The sequence below is a fragment of the Tyto alba genome, unplaced genomic scaffold (assembly GCF_018691265.1).
Source record: "Tyto alba isolate M040663 unplaced genomic scaffold, T.alba_DEE_v4.0 Super-Scaffold_1000006, whole genome shotgun sequence".
Lineage (NCBI taxonomy): Eukaryota > Metazoa > Chordata > Aves > Strigiformes > Tytonidae > Tyto > Tyto alba.
In genome coordinates, this window is record NW_024881272.1 from 16,825,200 (window position 1) to 16,842,218 (window position 17,019).

General features: G+C 34.3%; 1 protein-coding gene across 2 annotated transcripts in view; it reads right to left on the reverse strand.

Annotated features, from left to right (window-relative positions):
- Positions 1–2,321: 2,321 nt before the first annotated feature.
- Positions 2,322–17,019, reverse strand: part of MTF2 (metal response element binding transcription factor 2) — a 28,698-nt gene continuing 14,000 nt past the window's right edge. For both annotated transcript variants that reach the window (XM_033000643.2, XM_033000644.2), the window contains exons 5-15: positions 16,887–16,987; positions 16,391–16,539; positions 15,058–15,153; positions 13,873–13,941; positions 12,895–13,018; positions 9,471–9,538; positions 8,907–9,077; positions 8,122–8,230; positions 7,867–7,925; positions 7,619–7,723; positions 2,322–5,514 (exon numbers count right to left, since the gene is read on the reverse strand). In XM_033000643.2, coding sequence (XP_032856534.1) covers positions 5,160–5,514; positions 7,619–7,723; positions 7,867–7,925; positions 8,122–8,230; positions 8,907–9,077; positions 9,471–9,538; positions 12,895–13,018; positions 13,873–13,941; positions 15,058–15,153; positions 16,391–16,539; positions 16,887–16,987 — 1,406 coding nt within the window. In that variant the 3' untranslated portion in view covers positions 2,322–5,159. The remainder of the gene's footprint in view (positions 5,515–7,618; positions 7,724–7,866; positions 7,926–8,121; positions 8,231–8,906; positions 9,078–9,470; positions 9,539–12,894; positions 13,019–13,872; positions 13,942–15,057; positions 15,154–16,390; positions 16,540–16,886; positions 16,988–17,019) is intronic.

Sequence of the window (17,019 nt, forward strand, 5' to 3'; positions counted from 1 at the left end):
ATAGAACTAAGTAGATTGAGCTATATCTGATACAATTTAAAAAGTAACAGTTCCCATGCCTTCCCCTGTTTCAAAGAACCATTCTCTTTGACAATGTTTCATTTTAAAACTTGCCAACTTTTGCTGCAGACAGAAGACACACAACTCTTAGTTACTGATGAGAAATGGCTTACGTTAAGCCCTTCCTTTTTCATGATTTCCCCCTGCTCCAGTAGTGCCCTATGACAGAAAGTCAGTATTTATACACGAGAAATGCTCATACAGAGATGAGTAAGCACCATATTCATAAATTATTGCAGAGCAAATAAAGTTACATGCCTTACTGTATGATTTTGTTTTCAAAACCAAGAATTTACTTAAGGTAACTGTTGATTTTTAATCACAAATAAAGACAATAAAATAGTAGTAAAATAAGCAACGTACAGAAAAAAAAAAAAAAAAAGTAGTAAACACCTACACTGCTGATGTTTTAACAGAAGCATCTGAATAACATGATCTTCTCTCATGCTATTAATTGCTATAATTGAGGACAGTTAATGAGAGTTGGAACCCCTAAAAGCTCCAAAGTCCCTTTGTTCCCTCAGTGTGTACCATGCTTCTGGCAACAGGATATCCTTCAACTCTCCATCTGCTGCCTGCCAAACTGGAATACAGGTGTGGAAGGAAGGCACAGAGTTGCCAAGAGAGAAGTTCTAAAAGCATGTATCTATAGTCTATCTTTATTTCAAGACATTAAAGGACCTGGCATGAACCATTTAATGAAGGTAATTTTGCTATTATGCTGGAGGATTTCAGGGAGTAGTAAAAATCAATTAAGTTGAGTCAAAAATACTCATGACTGTCCATACAAAGAGCTTCTGACTGTTCAATCAATCACAGTTCCAAAAACAGCTAAATACTCCTGATTACATTCTCTGCAGAGCAGGGAAAAGGGCAGAACCAGACCGCACCAGCCTGCCTCCAAAGCCCTGAGCATGCTTCAGCCATTACTCACTTAAGCTGCCTCTCCAAAAATGATTCTTCCCAGTCACTTCTCTTCCACAGGATGACACCACAAGACTGCGAGGAAGGAAGCAAGCTCAGGCAGCAAGTGGCCAGACAAATAGGAGTTCCCATTCTAAAGCTTCAGCACTTACCCCTGAATGACTATGGGTCAGGGGAGCACCTACAGTACCTGGACTCATTACCACAAGCAAAGAAGAAAAAGCATAGAAGGAAAGAAGGCAAGGACTGAATTAGCGATTTTTTTTTTTTTTCAGTCCAAAGACTTCTAAGTGGGATGAGAAATGCTTACTAAAAGACTTCCATAAAAATAATAAATTAATCTTGTAATTCAATACATTAAAGTGGTTTCTCATTGTATTCCCCAAACCTGTGTATTTCTACACGTAAGTACATGCATATTTACGTATCCATACTTTTCTGCAACAAGCCAGTTAGCCCCCCTAGTCAGTTTGTCAGAAAGGACAGTTCTGAGTATGGATTTTGTACAAAAAGCATCACTTTGCCTAATCAAGGAACTCCGTGTTTTCATCTTGATCAATTATTAGTTCTACCTTATATTCTTCCCCTTCTTAGGCTCACTACCTCTTTGCCTCCATCTGTCTCTTCCTTATACCTCACCTATACATAATCCAACTTAAAATTAAAAAAAAAAAAAAAAAACAAACTACTTTTCTACAAACGTTGACAACTCGATTTTTTTCCTCACGCATTACTATGTTTTTCTGACCAAACTAGGATCTCAGTAGATCTGACACCTCCACACGTATACAGCCATCAACTTAAGTTCAGCATCAACCGAACGCAACTCACCACCCTAAACCCTTTTCTCCAGTTCTAAAAAATATCATTTTCCTCCATCATAACTTAGCTGCAGTGTTACTTTTCATTCTGGCAGATGTAGGGGAACTAGAGAAGTAACAATTTAAAAGCCTGAAACTGTTACCTGCATAGCATTTGCAAGATACCTCCTCTTCCCTCTGTGCACACAAGTGATGCTCTTGTCCGGTTGATCCTTACCACTGTGTTCTGACTATGGCTCCATCTCCAGCCTTGTTCCATCTGAATTCACAGATTTCCTTTCAAAATATAACACTAAAGATCAATTTAGTAGGATGCTCCAAGCACATGACCATTCTTGTATTTATCCACTTATCTTCCCCCCACTCCCTAGACAACAAACTGCTTGTCTTCACCTTCAAGGCCTTTTTTGATTTATTTCTGTCTTCATGTTAAATCAAACTATTGACCTTAACTTCACATATCATGCTGAGAGATTTTTCAAAATTCCTTTGTACTCTCACTCAAAATGCCTGTTATGCATAGAAAAGCATTGTTTTTATTCAAAATTGCTCTTGAAGTTTTTGTTGAGAACAATGATTTGACAAGTAGTTTGCTATGACAATTATTTTACAATTCTGACCAGCTATTTCTTTGCTGTCTTATTCATGTGATGCCTGCAATTTTAGAATGGCCTCAAGAGATACTTCATCTACCTAAATACTACTGTAATACAATATATAATGGAAAAATATTAGATCTGATACACATATAAATTGTTCTAAACCAGTGACCACAACAAAGTTGAATTACATATATTTACACACATGCATACATACAATAATCAAGTCATACCAAAATTAAATCGTTAGGTACAAGCAACATTTGTATTTTTCTTTTAGACACTCCATTACACTACATACAATGAAATTCACATAAAATGAGAAAAAGGCATTTGTAGGTGTGCTTTAATTACTACTTTAGCTGTATCTTCAGCAGCACTATTGCAGCATTTTTCCAGTACATGACACCTTGTAACAAAGCATCCCTCAAGCATAGGTGGAACACTAGTTAGTGTCTACGTGCAGGGCAAGTGTCTCCAGGACAGTAACAGGGAAGCTATAGAGAAACAATGGATGGGAGAATGCCACCAACTATATACTTCACAAGAATACAGAATCAAAACTCATTCTTCTCTCTCAAAAAATACACACATTTAATATTGGTCTTTTAATTCTAAGAAAAAAGCAATTCCAAAAATACAAACTGAACATCAGAGTCAAGTCAACCACCATAATAAAATGAGACGACATTCACAACAGTTGAGTTTATGGACAGCTTAAGTTTGACAAATATTTTCTCTCCCTCCCCCTACTGAAGTCCCCAAGTACATTCCAATATTTATCTTTAAATGAAACTTTATGAAAAATACTGCTGGTGTTCAGTTAGAATTAAAGGACTTGAATAAACTGAAACAATAAAGACAGATACAGATGGTGTGAGTAAGGTTACAAAGGCTTTACATTTTGCATTATCCCAAGATATAAACATTCAAAAATTAACATGAAGTTGCTGTGTTATCAAAATATTGCAGCTATAGGCAAGGCAACATTAAATTAATAGCTGAGGGTGTGAGAAAAACACACACATTTTAGTGAAGGTAAACAGAAGTGGCAGTATTTAATTAGCATTTTTATAAAGCTAGTATTACCCGGCCAGCCATAAACCAAGCACAAGATAAAAAGCTTTCTCTGCTTCCTTTGGCTATAAGGTGACAAAAGAATAATAATTAAAAAAAAATAAAGAATTCACCTTTTCAGGATGTTCAAACATGAGGCAGAAAAAGTCAAATAATCAAGTAATGGAATAAATAAGTATTAACCCAGGCAGTACACTTTAAACCACTCTGTCATTTTTAAGTGTTACATAATTTTATTTTGGTGGTAAACTGTAAGCATATAAGAAAACTAAACTTATACAGTACAGTAAATAACCACCAAAGTAAAAAATGTTCTTCTGTTTACTCTTTGGCTAAAAACCCCTCAAAAGTAGCAGACAAAGAAAAATCACCTAATACTGGCAAGAGATTTTTTTTTTTTTTTTAAACAAGTAAAATAAACTTATCAATTTAAAACTTGGTACATTTTATAAAAACAAAAGAGGTAATGTTGTAATAAAAATCAGTAATGATACTTCAAATGGCAACAAACTGTTTGTTGACCCTGTGCAATAATACACTTCGTTCATACTACATTTATCAAAATATGACTGTTTCTACAGGTATGTAGGAGACTTGTGTGTGACTTCTGTCAACTTAGTTTATAACTGGGACACAAAATTTACAATCAGTGTGCCACAATAACTTTCAAATTGGTATTTCTAGTAGAGTTAATTTCAAAATGTTCAGATCCTGTATGACTTTTTAACAGTTAATTCACATGGAAAATAATGGAATATATTACCTAGAGCATATGAATGTCTATGACTGCACCCATTGCCAGAACACACCGCACTGGTTTGACACTTTTCCTTAGTACATAGAAAGCAACAGCACCCAATAAGCCTGAGAAGAAATGCTGCTGTGTAAATACTGGCAACTATTCCTGAAAAAAGAATTATGGGATGTATTCTCAGAAGCTGCCCAATCCCATAATTTGTATTGCATAGGTCACAATCACACATATATATACACGCACAAGTATGTGTGTGAATATACACATATGTATATATACACACACACGCGCACACGCACACACACAAAGAATATATTAAGACAACAATGAAGTCTGGTCACAGAGCAATTTACAGGCTCAATATATTTTTTCTTTTTTTTTTTTTTCTTTTTTACTTTTTTTTTTTTTTTTTTTTTTTTTTTTTTTACACTTTGCAAGAAAACTTCAGTATTTTACAGTCTTCAGTAGGCATTATATACACTGCACTTATGAAATCTAGAAAGTATTGAAATAGAAATACATTTCTGCAAACATTTGGGTAAGAAAACAAACCAAAATTTTTCAAAGATTTGTGCTATCTACATAGTATTTTCTCTAAATCACAATAACTGTATCCATGGAATGTTCTCTAGAAAGTGTCTTTTTTTTTAAACACCATGCACATTTTTAAGCAATTGTAACCCAAAATATCCCAACCTAAAACAATCTAACAATGTTCAGATTAAAAAAATTTAAGTTTCAGATCAGATTTTAAAAAGATAAGTCTTTATCACAAGAGCTGTAATGATAACAATTACACATTAAGGCTAAACTGGTTTTGTTTTGTTTTTAGAAACACATTTAAAGACGTTTCTTTCGTGGCTCTGCATTATGAACTGTATTTAACAGATGACAGTGCAGTGAACATAATGTTCAGTCCTACAGTCAGGATGCAGTTGCTCCTTCCCACTCCACAAGATACTGCACCTTTCCATCAAGTGTCACCCGACGAGCCAAAACACGGTATTTCTCCCCACAAGCTATTCTACCTGCTGCGCCAAAATAGCTAGTTATCGAGTTCTTTAGATGATTGAGCTGTAACTCCTGATCTGCTAAGTTGTTAAGTATCTCTGTATTGAGTTCATCATATTGGTAATCTTCCTTGCTCTCATCATCTTTTACAATTTCTGAATTTTGAGTCTGGAGTGCTTTTCGTGGAAAGCGACCTCTTCTTCTCAAATGTGGTATTGCAGCAGGCCAAGTTCTTCCTGTACGAGTCCTTTTTCTCGAGTCAGATAAACTATTAAAAAAGAAAAACCAGCATTAACTCCAAGAAACTCATTCAAAATTTATGCTTTATCATCAACTGTTTCTATGCAACTCGTATTATAACTTTTATTTTATTTTTCCCTGATGAAAATAACTGTTGCCTACAGATAGATGGCTATAAATATGGTACTTGCAAAACACAGACTATTTTCATAAGGAAAATTGTACTAGTGTAACAAGATGTCAGAAAATTAGATAAATGATATTAACAAATCTAGGCATAAGAGTACTGTTTTGATACAGGTTAATCTCATTCTTCAACATTTTAAAAAAAAAAAAAAATCTGTCTTCAGAAGTCTGCACTAAATGTGCTTAAATTTGCAAATTAAAAATACAGCTTTATCACACAGGTAGGCCTCAATTACAAAAGCTATAATATAAAAGAGTTTGAGACTTGATGTTAGTTAAGATTGTAGATTAAAAACTAATTTATGCAGGTTTTTTTTTTTTTCTCACTGAATTTCTCAATAAATTAAAACTCTAATTTATGAAACAAGATATTGCAAAATCTATTCCACATCACTGTCTATAGTACACATGATTTTCTAAAGGATATATGTGTCCAGAAAAATATGTATATTCAGAACTTACACAGGTTTATGTCTGGTAATGAAAAAAGCTTCTGACATTATCCAAGAATAAACTATCATCCCAAAATTAAAAGCATTCAAGATATAAATCCTTACGTAAATACCTACATCTATAATTTGCACATACTAAAACATGTTTGATAACGTCCTAAATTAAATGATATGCAAACTTTGATGTTAAGACTCTAGGTAACATACTGAGGAAAAAAGTGCATCTTTTCAACATTAAAAAAAGAACGTAATAAAGGGCAGAAATACAGAACAGTGTCTTAAATCCTGAGGTATATCAATTTCAGAAGTTAAACATGAGTTTTTGAAGACATGCTATTTGTAGCAGTAATGCATGCAAAAATGATTCATGAAAGCACTTGACAGATTGAACCAGAAAGATAGGAGACAAAGTAAGTAGATTGAGGATTTGTGTACCTAAATAAGAAACTAATTTCTGTTTGCTGGACTTGAGAAAGGGAAAAGTTCAAATAACAACTTATTTGCAGAAAAGTTGATTGTAGTTAATAATTTATTTATGAAGACACTGTGACAAAAATTTTTCATGTTCTATTGGCTGTAGAAAATCACAGCATACTTACTATTCTTTAACATGAATATACAAACCTACAAAAACAAATGTTGCTAAAATAATTCAGGGTAGACATCAGTTCTTTTCTGGCCTTTAGTAGAAAGCTAAACTCTGGTAGTGTTTATGGAGTTTAATTATTTTCAGTAAATGTAATTTAACTAAGTATTCTAGATCAACAAAGAACAGTAGTTAGCAAGCACAAAAAAACTCTCACCCTGTGCCTTGTAAGCAGAACTAATAAAGACTAGTTTTATTTTGTCCTATTTCTTTATATTTCCCCATGCAATTTGTAGTTCTACTCTGAGTCTCAGTTGCTCATTACTCCAAATCCCAGTGAATTACAACATCCTCAGTTCTTCTCTGTTTATTCTCTCACTAGTTCCACAATATCCTTACGTTCCTTTCACATCTACTCCAGCTGCCTCATAACTTAAGTCAACCTTCTACCTTATCTTTTACTTTTGTTTTGCCAAAGTGTGATCTAAAAAAAAGAAATCTCAACAAAACAGCACTGGCAATGACTAGGCCACAGGTGATTAGAAAATCGTGTGCCTTAATCTACATGTGGGTTGCAGGTTTGGGTCTTTCATCCAAGCACCTATCTTCATGAACCTTGTTAGACTAATTTCTTTGGAACTACCTGGATCAGATTTCATGCAAGTTAGCCAAAAGTTGCAGAAGTAACTGGAACTATAAGAGAACCTCAGGTTTTAAGAAACCTAATTTAGAACATTACATGTCATGCTTTGGCAAGATATCTCTTGTAGGATCCCTGCAGCTTCTATTTACTGAAGGTGAAGTACTGATGAACCAATAGTTTCCTGCCCCCCCTCCAGAAAACTTTATTAAAAGAAATATATTGCAAATCTTAATCTTTGTAGCAAATAGAATGAGTGAGCAATTACCTATAATGTCTGGAAATGCTAGATGAGGTAGTTTCTTTCATACTGGCAGCACCTGTGGATTCCACATCTGAGGTATTGGATGAATGTGCAGTTCCATCAGATTTCCTGATATGCAAGGTAACAGGGTTGCCATGTAATGAAAATAATCTTATATTATAAACTGATCTGACATTTCAGAAGCAAACAGATAAATGACATGGTATTATAATGTTTTACAGAGGTGGAGTTCTTTATTTTTTTTCATTTACCCAACAGTGCAAGGTAATTCCAAGGCTGGGTTCTCTATCACTGGAACTGGTTCATTATCCTAAGGGAGCGGGGGAAAGAAAGAAAGAAAAGCAAAAACTTCAAATTAGGTTTTAATTGCTGTATTAATTTTGTTTGAGGGTGTGTGGGGGAATATCATGATTGAGATTAACTAGTTATTTTTCCTTAAAAATTATAATCCAGTTATAGGGAATAAGGGAGGAGAAAATGGGGAGGAAGAATATCCAAAACCTTACCAGAGGAGATGACTCTGGAGTTTTGTGAATCATTTTTCTTGTATAGGGACCAGGTGGACGACCTACCGATTTTTTTTTCCCCTTTCTTTCTATACCATTACTTAATTCCCTAGAAGAAAATTTATATTTTGTTCTGTATTACTGAAGATAATTTTAATTGAATACATTTTTTCCTTTGGCAATGGATACACAATTAGATATCTATTGCTAAAACAATGAGCTAAATGAGGTCATTCTGGTAAATCAAAAATGTCATGTACAAAACTACATATTGTTGCCTCTAGAATAATATAAACAGATACAAGGTCTTTCTAGTGACAGTACGGATACCCTAATGTTGAAGAAAGATGAACAAGTGTTAAATGTTTATTTATATGATCCCACTTGGCAAAAAAGATGGCACACTTAGTAATACAAGTTTTACTTCACATCATACTTCCTATTTAGCGTTCTAGTTAGATTATTGCATAAAAGCTCCCAAATGGCACTAAAGTTGGGATATTTTCTATTGTTCTTACTGTTAAATTTCATGTTGGGTTGTTTGTTGTTTTTTTGGGGGGGATTTCCATTGCTTTTTTGTTTTGTTTTGCCCTTTTTTTAAGAAAGATCCTGACAGAATGCTAGTTACATTCATCCAAACACCTTATTCTCCCAAATAGTCCACCTTTACAGTTTTTTAACAGAATACACTCTACAACAAAAAGGCCTTTTCTGTAGGCACCAAAACCACACCCAAAGTAGCCCCAATTTACCACAACATTGCTTGAATAACCCAGTGGTTTTACCTCACATCAGGGATTGGTTTAGATGATTTTCTGCCTTTAATTTTAAACTCATGGGAAGTTCCTTCTGGTTCTTTCTCAGCCTTTAAAGCAGCATTTGGTGGCACAGGAGGAACACGAATTCTCAAGCCAAACAAATGCTTCTTTTTCTTTATTTCTTTTCCAGACATAAACCTAGATGATTTTAATTTAGTTGTTAAAATTCTGACTCCAGGGAAAGCAACTTTTAAAATAAAATTGTACATGCAAAACAAAACTACGCAAACCACAATATTCATTCTAGTGCTATTTTATTCCCCTCTTTCCCCTAACACAATCCTCACTCTCAAATACAGAACGTGAAGTAGAAAGAGGATTGAAGTTAAAATAAATTTTCTCTCACAATCTAGGTTCCACTCAAATAGTTATGTAACGTTATAGTTTGAAATAGAAATAGTATTTAAAATTTAAATGTTATCTGCAGCCAAAGTGATTATCAGATAGACTGAGCAACTAGACTGAAGGCTGTAATCTACATCAGATTAAATAGGCAAACAACATTTAAAACAAAAAGTACCAATAACTTACATGGTCTTGTAATCATTTAATGCCTCCAGTACATGCTCGTATCTTTCAGATTTTGGTGTATCTGCCAGCTGTGAAGTATTAAGAAATCATTTAACCTGTCAAATTCTTCAGTAATAGAAATATTCCAGTTACTTTGAGTCACTAACTACAGATTTGGATGTGAAGTACATTCATGAAGTATTAGCTGTGGAAATTACCTAATCCCAAAGGATATTAATCATTATACCATATATTCTGTGATTTACATTCACAGAATTCAAGCCGAGATCAAGCTCAGGCCAAGATATTTGAGTTTCATTTGCAAGAAGGGCAAGAAAAGTATCTCAAAGAAATTTAGTACACTTCAACAACATAATACTAGCTTGCCCTCCCAAAACTGCTAACAGGAATTCTTCTGTGGCATTACATACTCTCAAATTAACTGAGATTGCAAGCACAAGGTCACTGTATTGATACAAGAACTTAGTTATTTTATTGGTGATCGTTTTAACCAAAATCCTGCCACAGGACCCAATTCCCATTTTTGCCAACATTACTCAACATGATATGAAAAATGGAAGAGGCCCAGAGAAGTTAGAGTTTAAATAAAAAAAAAAAAAAAAGTACATCCATTTTCATGCCCCTTTTTCTAAGACCCAGTCTAACCTCCCTTCTCGCACCAAAGCCTGAAGTAGCTATTTCCTATCAAGCTACCAAAACATGGAATCTTCTCTCTGAAGAACTACGTACTTATGAATTAGAGACAAAGCAGAGTAAGTATGGTGGTGACTATAAAGAAGTGGACACAACATTTACATAACAGAATTTAAAATAAGATTATTTATTTTTATATTTAGACAGCTATTTTGAAATTCCAGTGAAGCTACCATATTTCCAGTTGCCGTGCCAAAATGTTCCAGAACTTATATGCAATTGGCTCTGCAGTAAATGTATCTTTAATTATAGAGTTGACAAACAGTTTATAAGTTTAACTATTAGTAAGAATACTACAGAGCAAACTGTACAACATTTGCAGCTCAATAAAACAGCCAACCTTCAAAGACTTTCTAAAGAATACAATTCTGACCAAACAGGACAGATAGAATTGCTGAAAAGTTTAAGTGAGCTAATAACTAAACAAATCAGTAAATATACTCATGAAAAACAACATTTTAACATAATTTTGGGCAAGATACACAGTAAGTCTATCTGACTACTAAAGTGAAGGGAGGTATTGAACCGATTTTAGTCAAATAAAGTAACAACTATTTTTACACATCTGTAACATACGCATTCAGTACAATCCATTGCTATCCAGCCGTCTTGCAACTCTGCAGCACTTCACTATATAAAACTGCCATATATTTATTACATCCTAAATAACATTCTAAAAATTACTGGCCTAGGAGTTCTGATTTTTCCACCATTTACTATCTTACCTTTGGCTAAAAAACCTTCCTCTTATTCAATTATAAGCAGCGAAAGAAAGAAACCAAAGCGTCATTTGTAACAGTGGCAAGCTAAGAATATTACAAAAACCCTAACCCCATTATACTGTAGATGTTATTCTTTCTGTGACTAAATTCTGTTTAAGAAGGAAAACAGATTAATCAAAGCAGTAAAATACATTTGCCTCTAATTTTTCAAAACACGGTTTCTCCCAACTTAGTGAGAGACATTCAGAATCCTTTCAGAATAAAGTGTTGAAGATTTCCTCAACACAGTTTTTATGCATTTATTCGAAGTCTACCCTTTCAAAGATGTAGTCTTCAAAATTAAGAAAAATAGTTTCCTTAAAGGTATAAAAATATTGATTAAGTACTTGAAAGTACTACTTGAAGAGGTGGCTTTCCTTATTTTGGATCTCCTCTCTCCTTCTTCCCCCTTAGTTTTGTGTTTTTCACATAGATTGAGCATAGGTAGATTGAAAGCAGAAAGGGGGGAAGAAGAGTACAATGAAGACTGTAGCCTTTCAACTTCTTCAAAACAGCATATGTGCTCCAAGTCAATGGCAGCTAGATAGCTCCACTCTCCTCATCCACACCACAGCTGCTCTGACCAGCCATTCTGACATGAAATTGTTAAATCTAAAGAAAATTGTATTATGTGAAATAAACAAATATCAACTTCTACATTTCCCTCAATACTGAGAAACAAAAGTCAAAATTAAACACCACTTACATATTTGTTAACTGCACAGTAAGACAGACATAACATTTCATTCTATTGAAAACATCGTGTGAGAATTGTTTTGTGCAGCCTTTTTTTATTAAAGCTTGAGACCTAGTATGACAATTACTGACTTGATATGATTTAGAAAGAGATGCCATACATCCCAAAGTAAATAAGATGTCTATTCATAATGACACTAATTTTTTAGTAATGTTTGAATGTTTGCCTGTCTTTCTAATGAACTATTCACACTCATAGTCTAAACATATGAATGTTAAACTATTCTCCATTATTTATGAAAAGTGACTCATTTAAACAAAGAATACCAATTTGATGCTCAAATTTTGTCCGCTAGTAAAAATGGGATTACAGACGTATGAATTTACTGAAAAGAACTATAAAAGAAGATGTATTCTTGGTAAGGAAATTTCAAAACAGTTACATATCACCTGTATTAAAAAAAATTTCAAAACCCTAAACAATTTTCATGCACAAAGAGAAGTGCATTCAATACTAGCAGTATGCCAATTTGAATTTACACATAAAATTTGTTTCTGCATGTAAGGTTGGATGCAAAAAATCTATACTGCTCCTCCTAGTTAAACATGAGGTCAGTCTGCTTGGGGAAATCAATTTCCTTTAATGCTAAGATAACCACCTAGTAAATCAAACAGCTATAGTATACTCTATATAGTATATAGTAGTGAACTAAAAACAAGACGCCTTGACAAGTAGCAGAATCAGACTGGAGAAGTATCAACACAATCTTTAGATCTGGACATGAACTGACCACCCTCATGCTTGAAAGAAAGAAGAATGAGAAAATGTTTGTGTACCATTATTTGCTACATGTTACACCTTAGAGACTTTGAAGATGTCTTCACATGCCATACACACTAAATTCCATTCTACATTTAGTTTTTATGGTCTGTGCATGTAAAAACATCAAACTATGAGAATTACAAAATGAAACAAATAGAATACATATATGCAACATAATCAAGAGAATAAATAATTAAAGTTACCATGCAAAAAATAAACTAATAGTTACATGGATCACTTGAGAAATTTTACAGCTCAGAAAAACACATCATTTAAAAAGCATTCTATTTCTGCAATGAAATTAAAGATTATCCCACATTATTTGGGATTACCAGGTTTTAAGGTAATAAAGGATTTAAAATCCAGAATAAACCCATTTATAGGTTGCTAACTTCCAGGACATATGTATGCAATGTGAGGAAAACCAGGAAAGAGTATTTCAATTACTTACCTCACCAGGATGCAATCTATCCCAGTTTTCATTAATGTAGGCCATGAGTTCAAGCTCTGAATCAAAGTATTTCTTCTTATGAATAACACTTAGGTTGTAAAGGCATAGATGTGCTATATCTACCCTAGAATTGAGAAATATATGAATAAAAATAGAGGGGGCAAAAAGTATTTTTCATCCAATTGCTCTTCTTTGAAATTATTTAGTGTAAAAGGTATTAGCATGATATAGTTAGAGGAACACAAAGCACAACTTAAAACACTCAATCCAAGGAGCATTATGAAGTCTCCCTCTACTTCTCTTTCTCAAGTGACTCTTGCTTTGAACCTTGCTCTCATCTCTGCCTCATGTCATTGTCACGATGCTCTTTTAAACTCCAAAACTGGTCTAAACTTTGGAACATTTAAATAAATCTGAACTCATACTTGAATGTTTCAATTCTGAAATCATATAAGTATTTTAACAAATTAACATTTAACAAGGTAATTTCCACCATATGTTTGTTAACAGACATATCCACTAAAGTGGATATAATTTCTAATATGGATTAGTTCAAAGATCTCAAGCTACAACTAACCATTAACTCTCACCAAGGAAGCTACTATAAAACGTGTCAAGAGGTATGCACGAGTACTCAGTACATTTGGCTTATCTAATGGCAGGATTCTAAACCTGCCAAAAAGACTTTGCTCAGATATCTTCACATGTACAGAGAGTAGCTGTTTGCTACTTTACTGAACAATCCCAGGAATAAATCACACAAGCACGCAGCTGCAATATATCTCTACATTTAAGAATAATCATTGAAGAAAAAAAATCTCCTTATTAATACAAGCAGTAAGAACAACTCAGGAACAACAAGACAGCAAGTGAATTTCCTTTTTTGCAAGGAGAATCGAAATACCAGAAAGAGAAGCAAAGCATGTATTCAACTCACCTTTTAAAAAAAAAAAGAAAAAAAAAAAAAATCATACTTACCATCTCAAGGGTAAACGTTTGAGGTATTCCGGTCCAGAACTGCAAACTGAGCAAATGAACGTATAAAACCTAAAAATATACACATATGTATATGTACATGTGTCTGGGTGGTGGGTGTCTGTACACATACTCTCTTAATGTTTTAACACCCTAGTTATGAAAAAATTGAAGTTAAGCAGTCTAGTAACCCAGCCATACGATATTTCAGAGTCCCTTCATCCTCCATCTCCTTTTATCAACTTCCACAATTTGTGCTGTTACCTACCAGGCCAGATACAAGGTACCTCCTCAATTTTATCCTGGTACCACTGTTTCATACTCCCTGAGCAAGTCCCTTAACCTGTGACTGCATCAGTGAGGGTGCTCTGTAATGTCCCCACTCTGTCCTCCCAAACGCAGAAACCTGTACAACTAGTGTAAGCATGAATTTAAAGGACCCATGCATTTCTGGGTCCTAACGCAATTCCTTCATATAAACATTCCAGCACAACCAACAGCCAAAAGAAACTACAGTAAGATAAGACACTCTGATTCCCCCTCTCCAGTTTTTTCTCTCATCTGCACCAGCTGCTCCATATTCCTCTTAAAATGAAAGCACAGACAAGTACTCTTTTTCATTTCCTTTTGTCCTGACCCATCACACATGAACAGAGGATGTACAGAGTTCCCCTCAGTCTCAGTATTCTTCCAGCTTCCTCCAGTTCCCTATACTTGTTAGTACAGGGAACTACTACTGCACACACACTGACAGCCTACCTTGAAGCATGGTGCCTGTTGCATACAATAAATTAGTCACATATACAACGTGAACTTGAGAGCCCCTTCCTAACTCACAGGCCCACTGAAGTGGTCTGCTTTAAAGCTCTCAGACTCCCAGCAGCCAGCCCTTATAGTATACTAGAGTACACTATAGGTACACAAAGTGAAGCCAGTAACAGTTTTAATTCAACTATCCATTGGTTACCTCTCCACCACCTCCCACCCCTGCTCTCCTCTTCATTAACTGAGATCAAGAACTGTATTTTCCTGGCACCTGAACAGATGCTTTATTCTGTATAATCTTCTACATAAAACTCACCCTGGTTTTGGAAAATACTTTTGTATTACAGATGCTTTCAGTCACATATGAGATTCCCTCCCCATCTTAAATAAAGACAACCATAAAGTACAGCTTAAGTTTCTTACCTATCACCAAAAAGCATTGGCTTTTGGAGGCACTGCACGCAAGCCTCATGAAACCACTGCTTACATTTGCAGCACTGCAACATCTTTAGATACCAGCTTCACCAACAGAAAGAAAAACAAGATGTGTTAAAGTTACAGAAAGTTGTTCTTCATTACATTTAAATTAAATAGCAAGCATCTTCTGACCAAGCTGATTTTCAGTTTATAAAACAAAGTCAGCTGTAGAGGTATTTCACTAACATGTAGTGCCATAATAAATCATTACTAGAAAAGAGTGACTAAGAATAATAAAAGATAGTCTAGTAAAATAATGAGTTAACTTATTAAATGAAAAAAATAAAAATTTAGTTTCCTCTGACAACCATCTTTTAATTCTCAATAATAAGAACTCAGTAACTCCACATAAGCTCCTTCTCACATACCAGGTTAGCTTCCTTGGTTTTTTTCCAAAGCATGACACAGCCACATTGTCACATTTGTTCTGAGGATTCAACTACCTGAATCCTCAAAATGAGCCTCATAGTTTAAACTTTTTTTCTTTTCCTTTTTCAGCTCCTCCCTTGAGAAAAGGAACTATGCAAAATTGAAGGCGATGTTTGTCCAAGTCTGCAAAATTCTCAAACCAGAGCTCTGTCCTGTGAGTATAAATTCAAAAGCTTCGCTTCTTCGTGGGAATCTTGACTTGTCTTGACTTCAAATCTTCAATGCTATTTTATTCTTTCACTCATCCATGCAGACACCAGAGTATTTATCTCTACCTGCTTAAGAAGTCCTCTTCTTGCCTTTCTTGTAAGAAAGAACCAGCAGAGGACTCTGTAATGCCATAAAAGGAAAAAAAGTCTTTCCCCTGACAATAATTGCAATCCAGGCTATGATGTTATGGTAGAATCAGACAGCTGTCTATTCCAACAAAATTTAATAAACTAATCTCTAGATATGTTTACGTTTGTGATTGACAGAGCTGAACTAACATCAGAAAAACACTGCCTAGAATTGCGAAATGATCAAACAACTCCATCCCATCTCAACACATTAACAGTAGCAATGCAAAAAAAATATATTCTTGTTTGTTGTAGAACGGATTTTGATGGTCACATGACAAAATTAAAACAAACCAAAATATCTGATAGAAGGAAAACCATTAGTAAAAGTATTTCCCATGAGACATTTCAAAAATATATATACAATTCAAAATTCGACTTCACACCAAGTTTAATACCTACACACAACAGAAGTAGAAACTAACAAGTTCAGAAATAAACATCTACACCATCAGGGCCAAATTTTGCAGCTACATTACAGAGAAAAGTTCTTATGTTATCTGTTTACTTACTCTCCAGGTCCTCCACAATAGCAGTAACACTGCTGGACGTTGGTTTTATGACCTGCATCCCACTCAAGATCTGTTGCATTATACGGTAATGTTTGTTTCATGACCTGCAGTGCTTTGGCATTTGGTCCTTTCTTAAGCGCACCACCTCTCTGGGCCATAAGAAATATATTGATTAACAAAAACAATAGTGTAAAGGATTTGAAAGTTTCAGAAATAATTTTAAAGTTACAGAAATATGTCTATAATCAGGTAAAATACTTTCACTTATATTTGTGTTTTATTAATAGCATATTTATTTAAAAGTAAATTGAAAGCCAGGTGTCACCTATTTCTAAAATAAATATTCATTCCCAACATATAAAACTTACATTCAGAACAGAGTTAAAAAAGGAACAACTGAAAAAATTACTATTTCTTTTATTTTCTGTTTCAACTTCAAAAGCAGATTACGCATGCAATATGGGACGTATTACAAAATATTTTTCTGGAAACATACCTTTGTTGTTGTTGCAAAAACGCACTGTCGACAGAGCCATTTATCATCAGAATCAATCACGCTGGAATCAATATTTGGTGTGTGACACAGCTGATGATAACCTGTATAAAAAGTGATCAGCCAAAGTGTTATG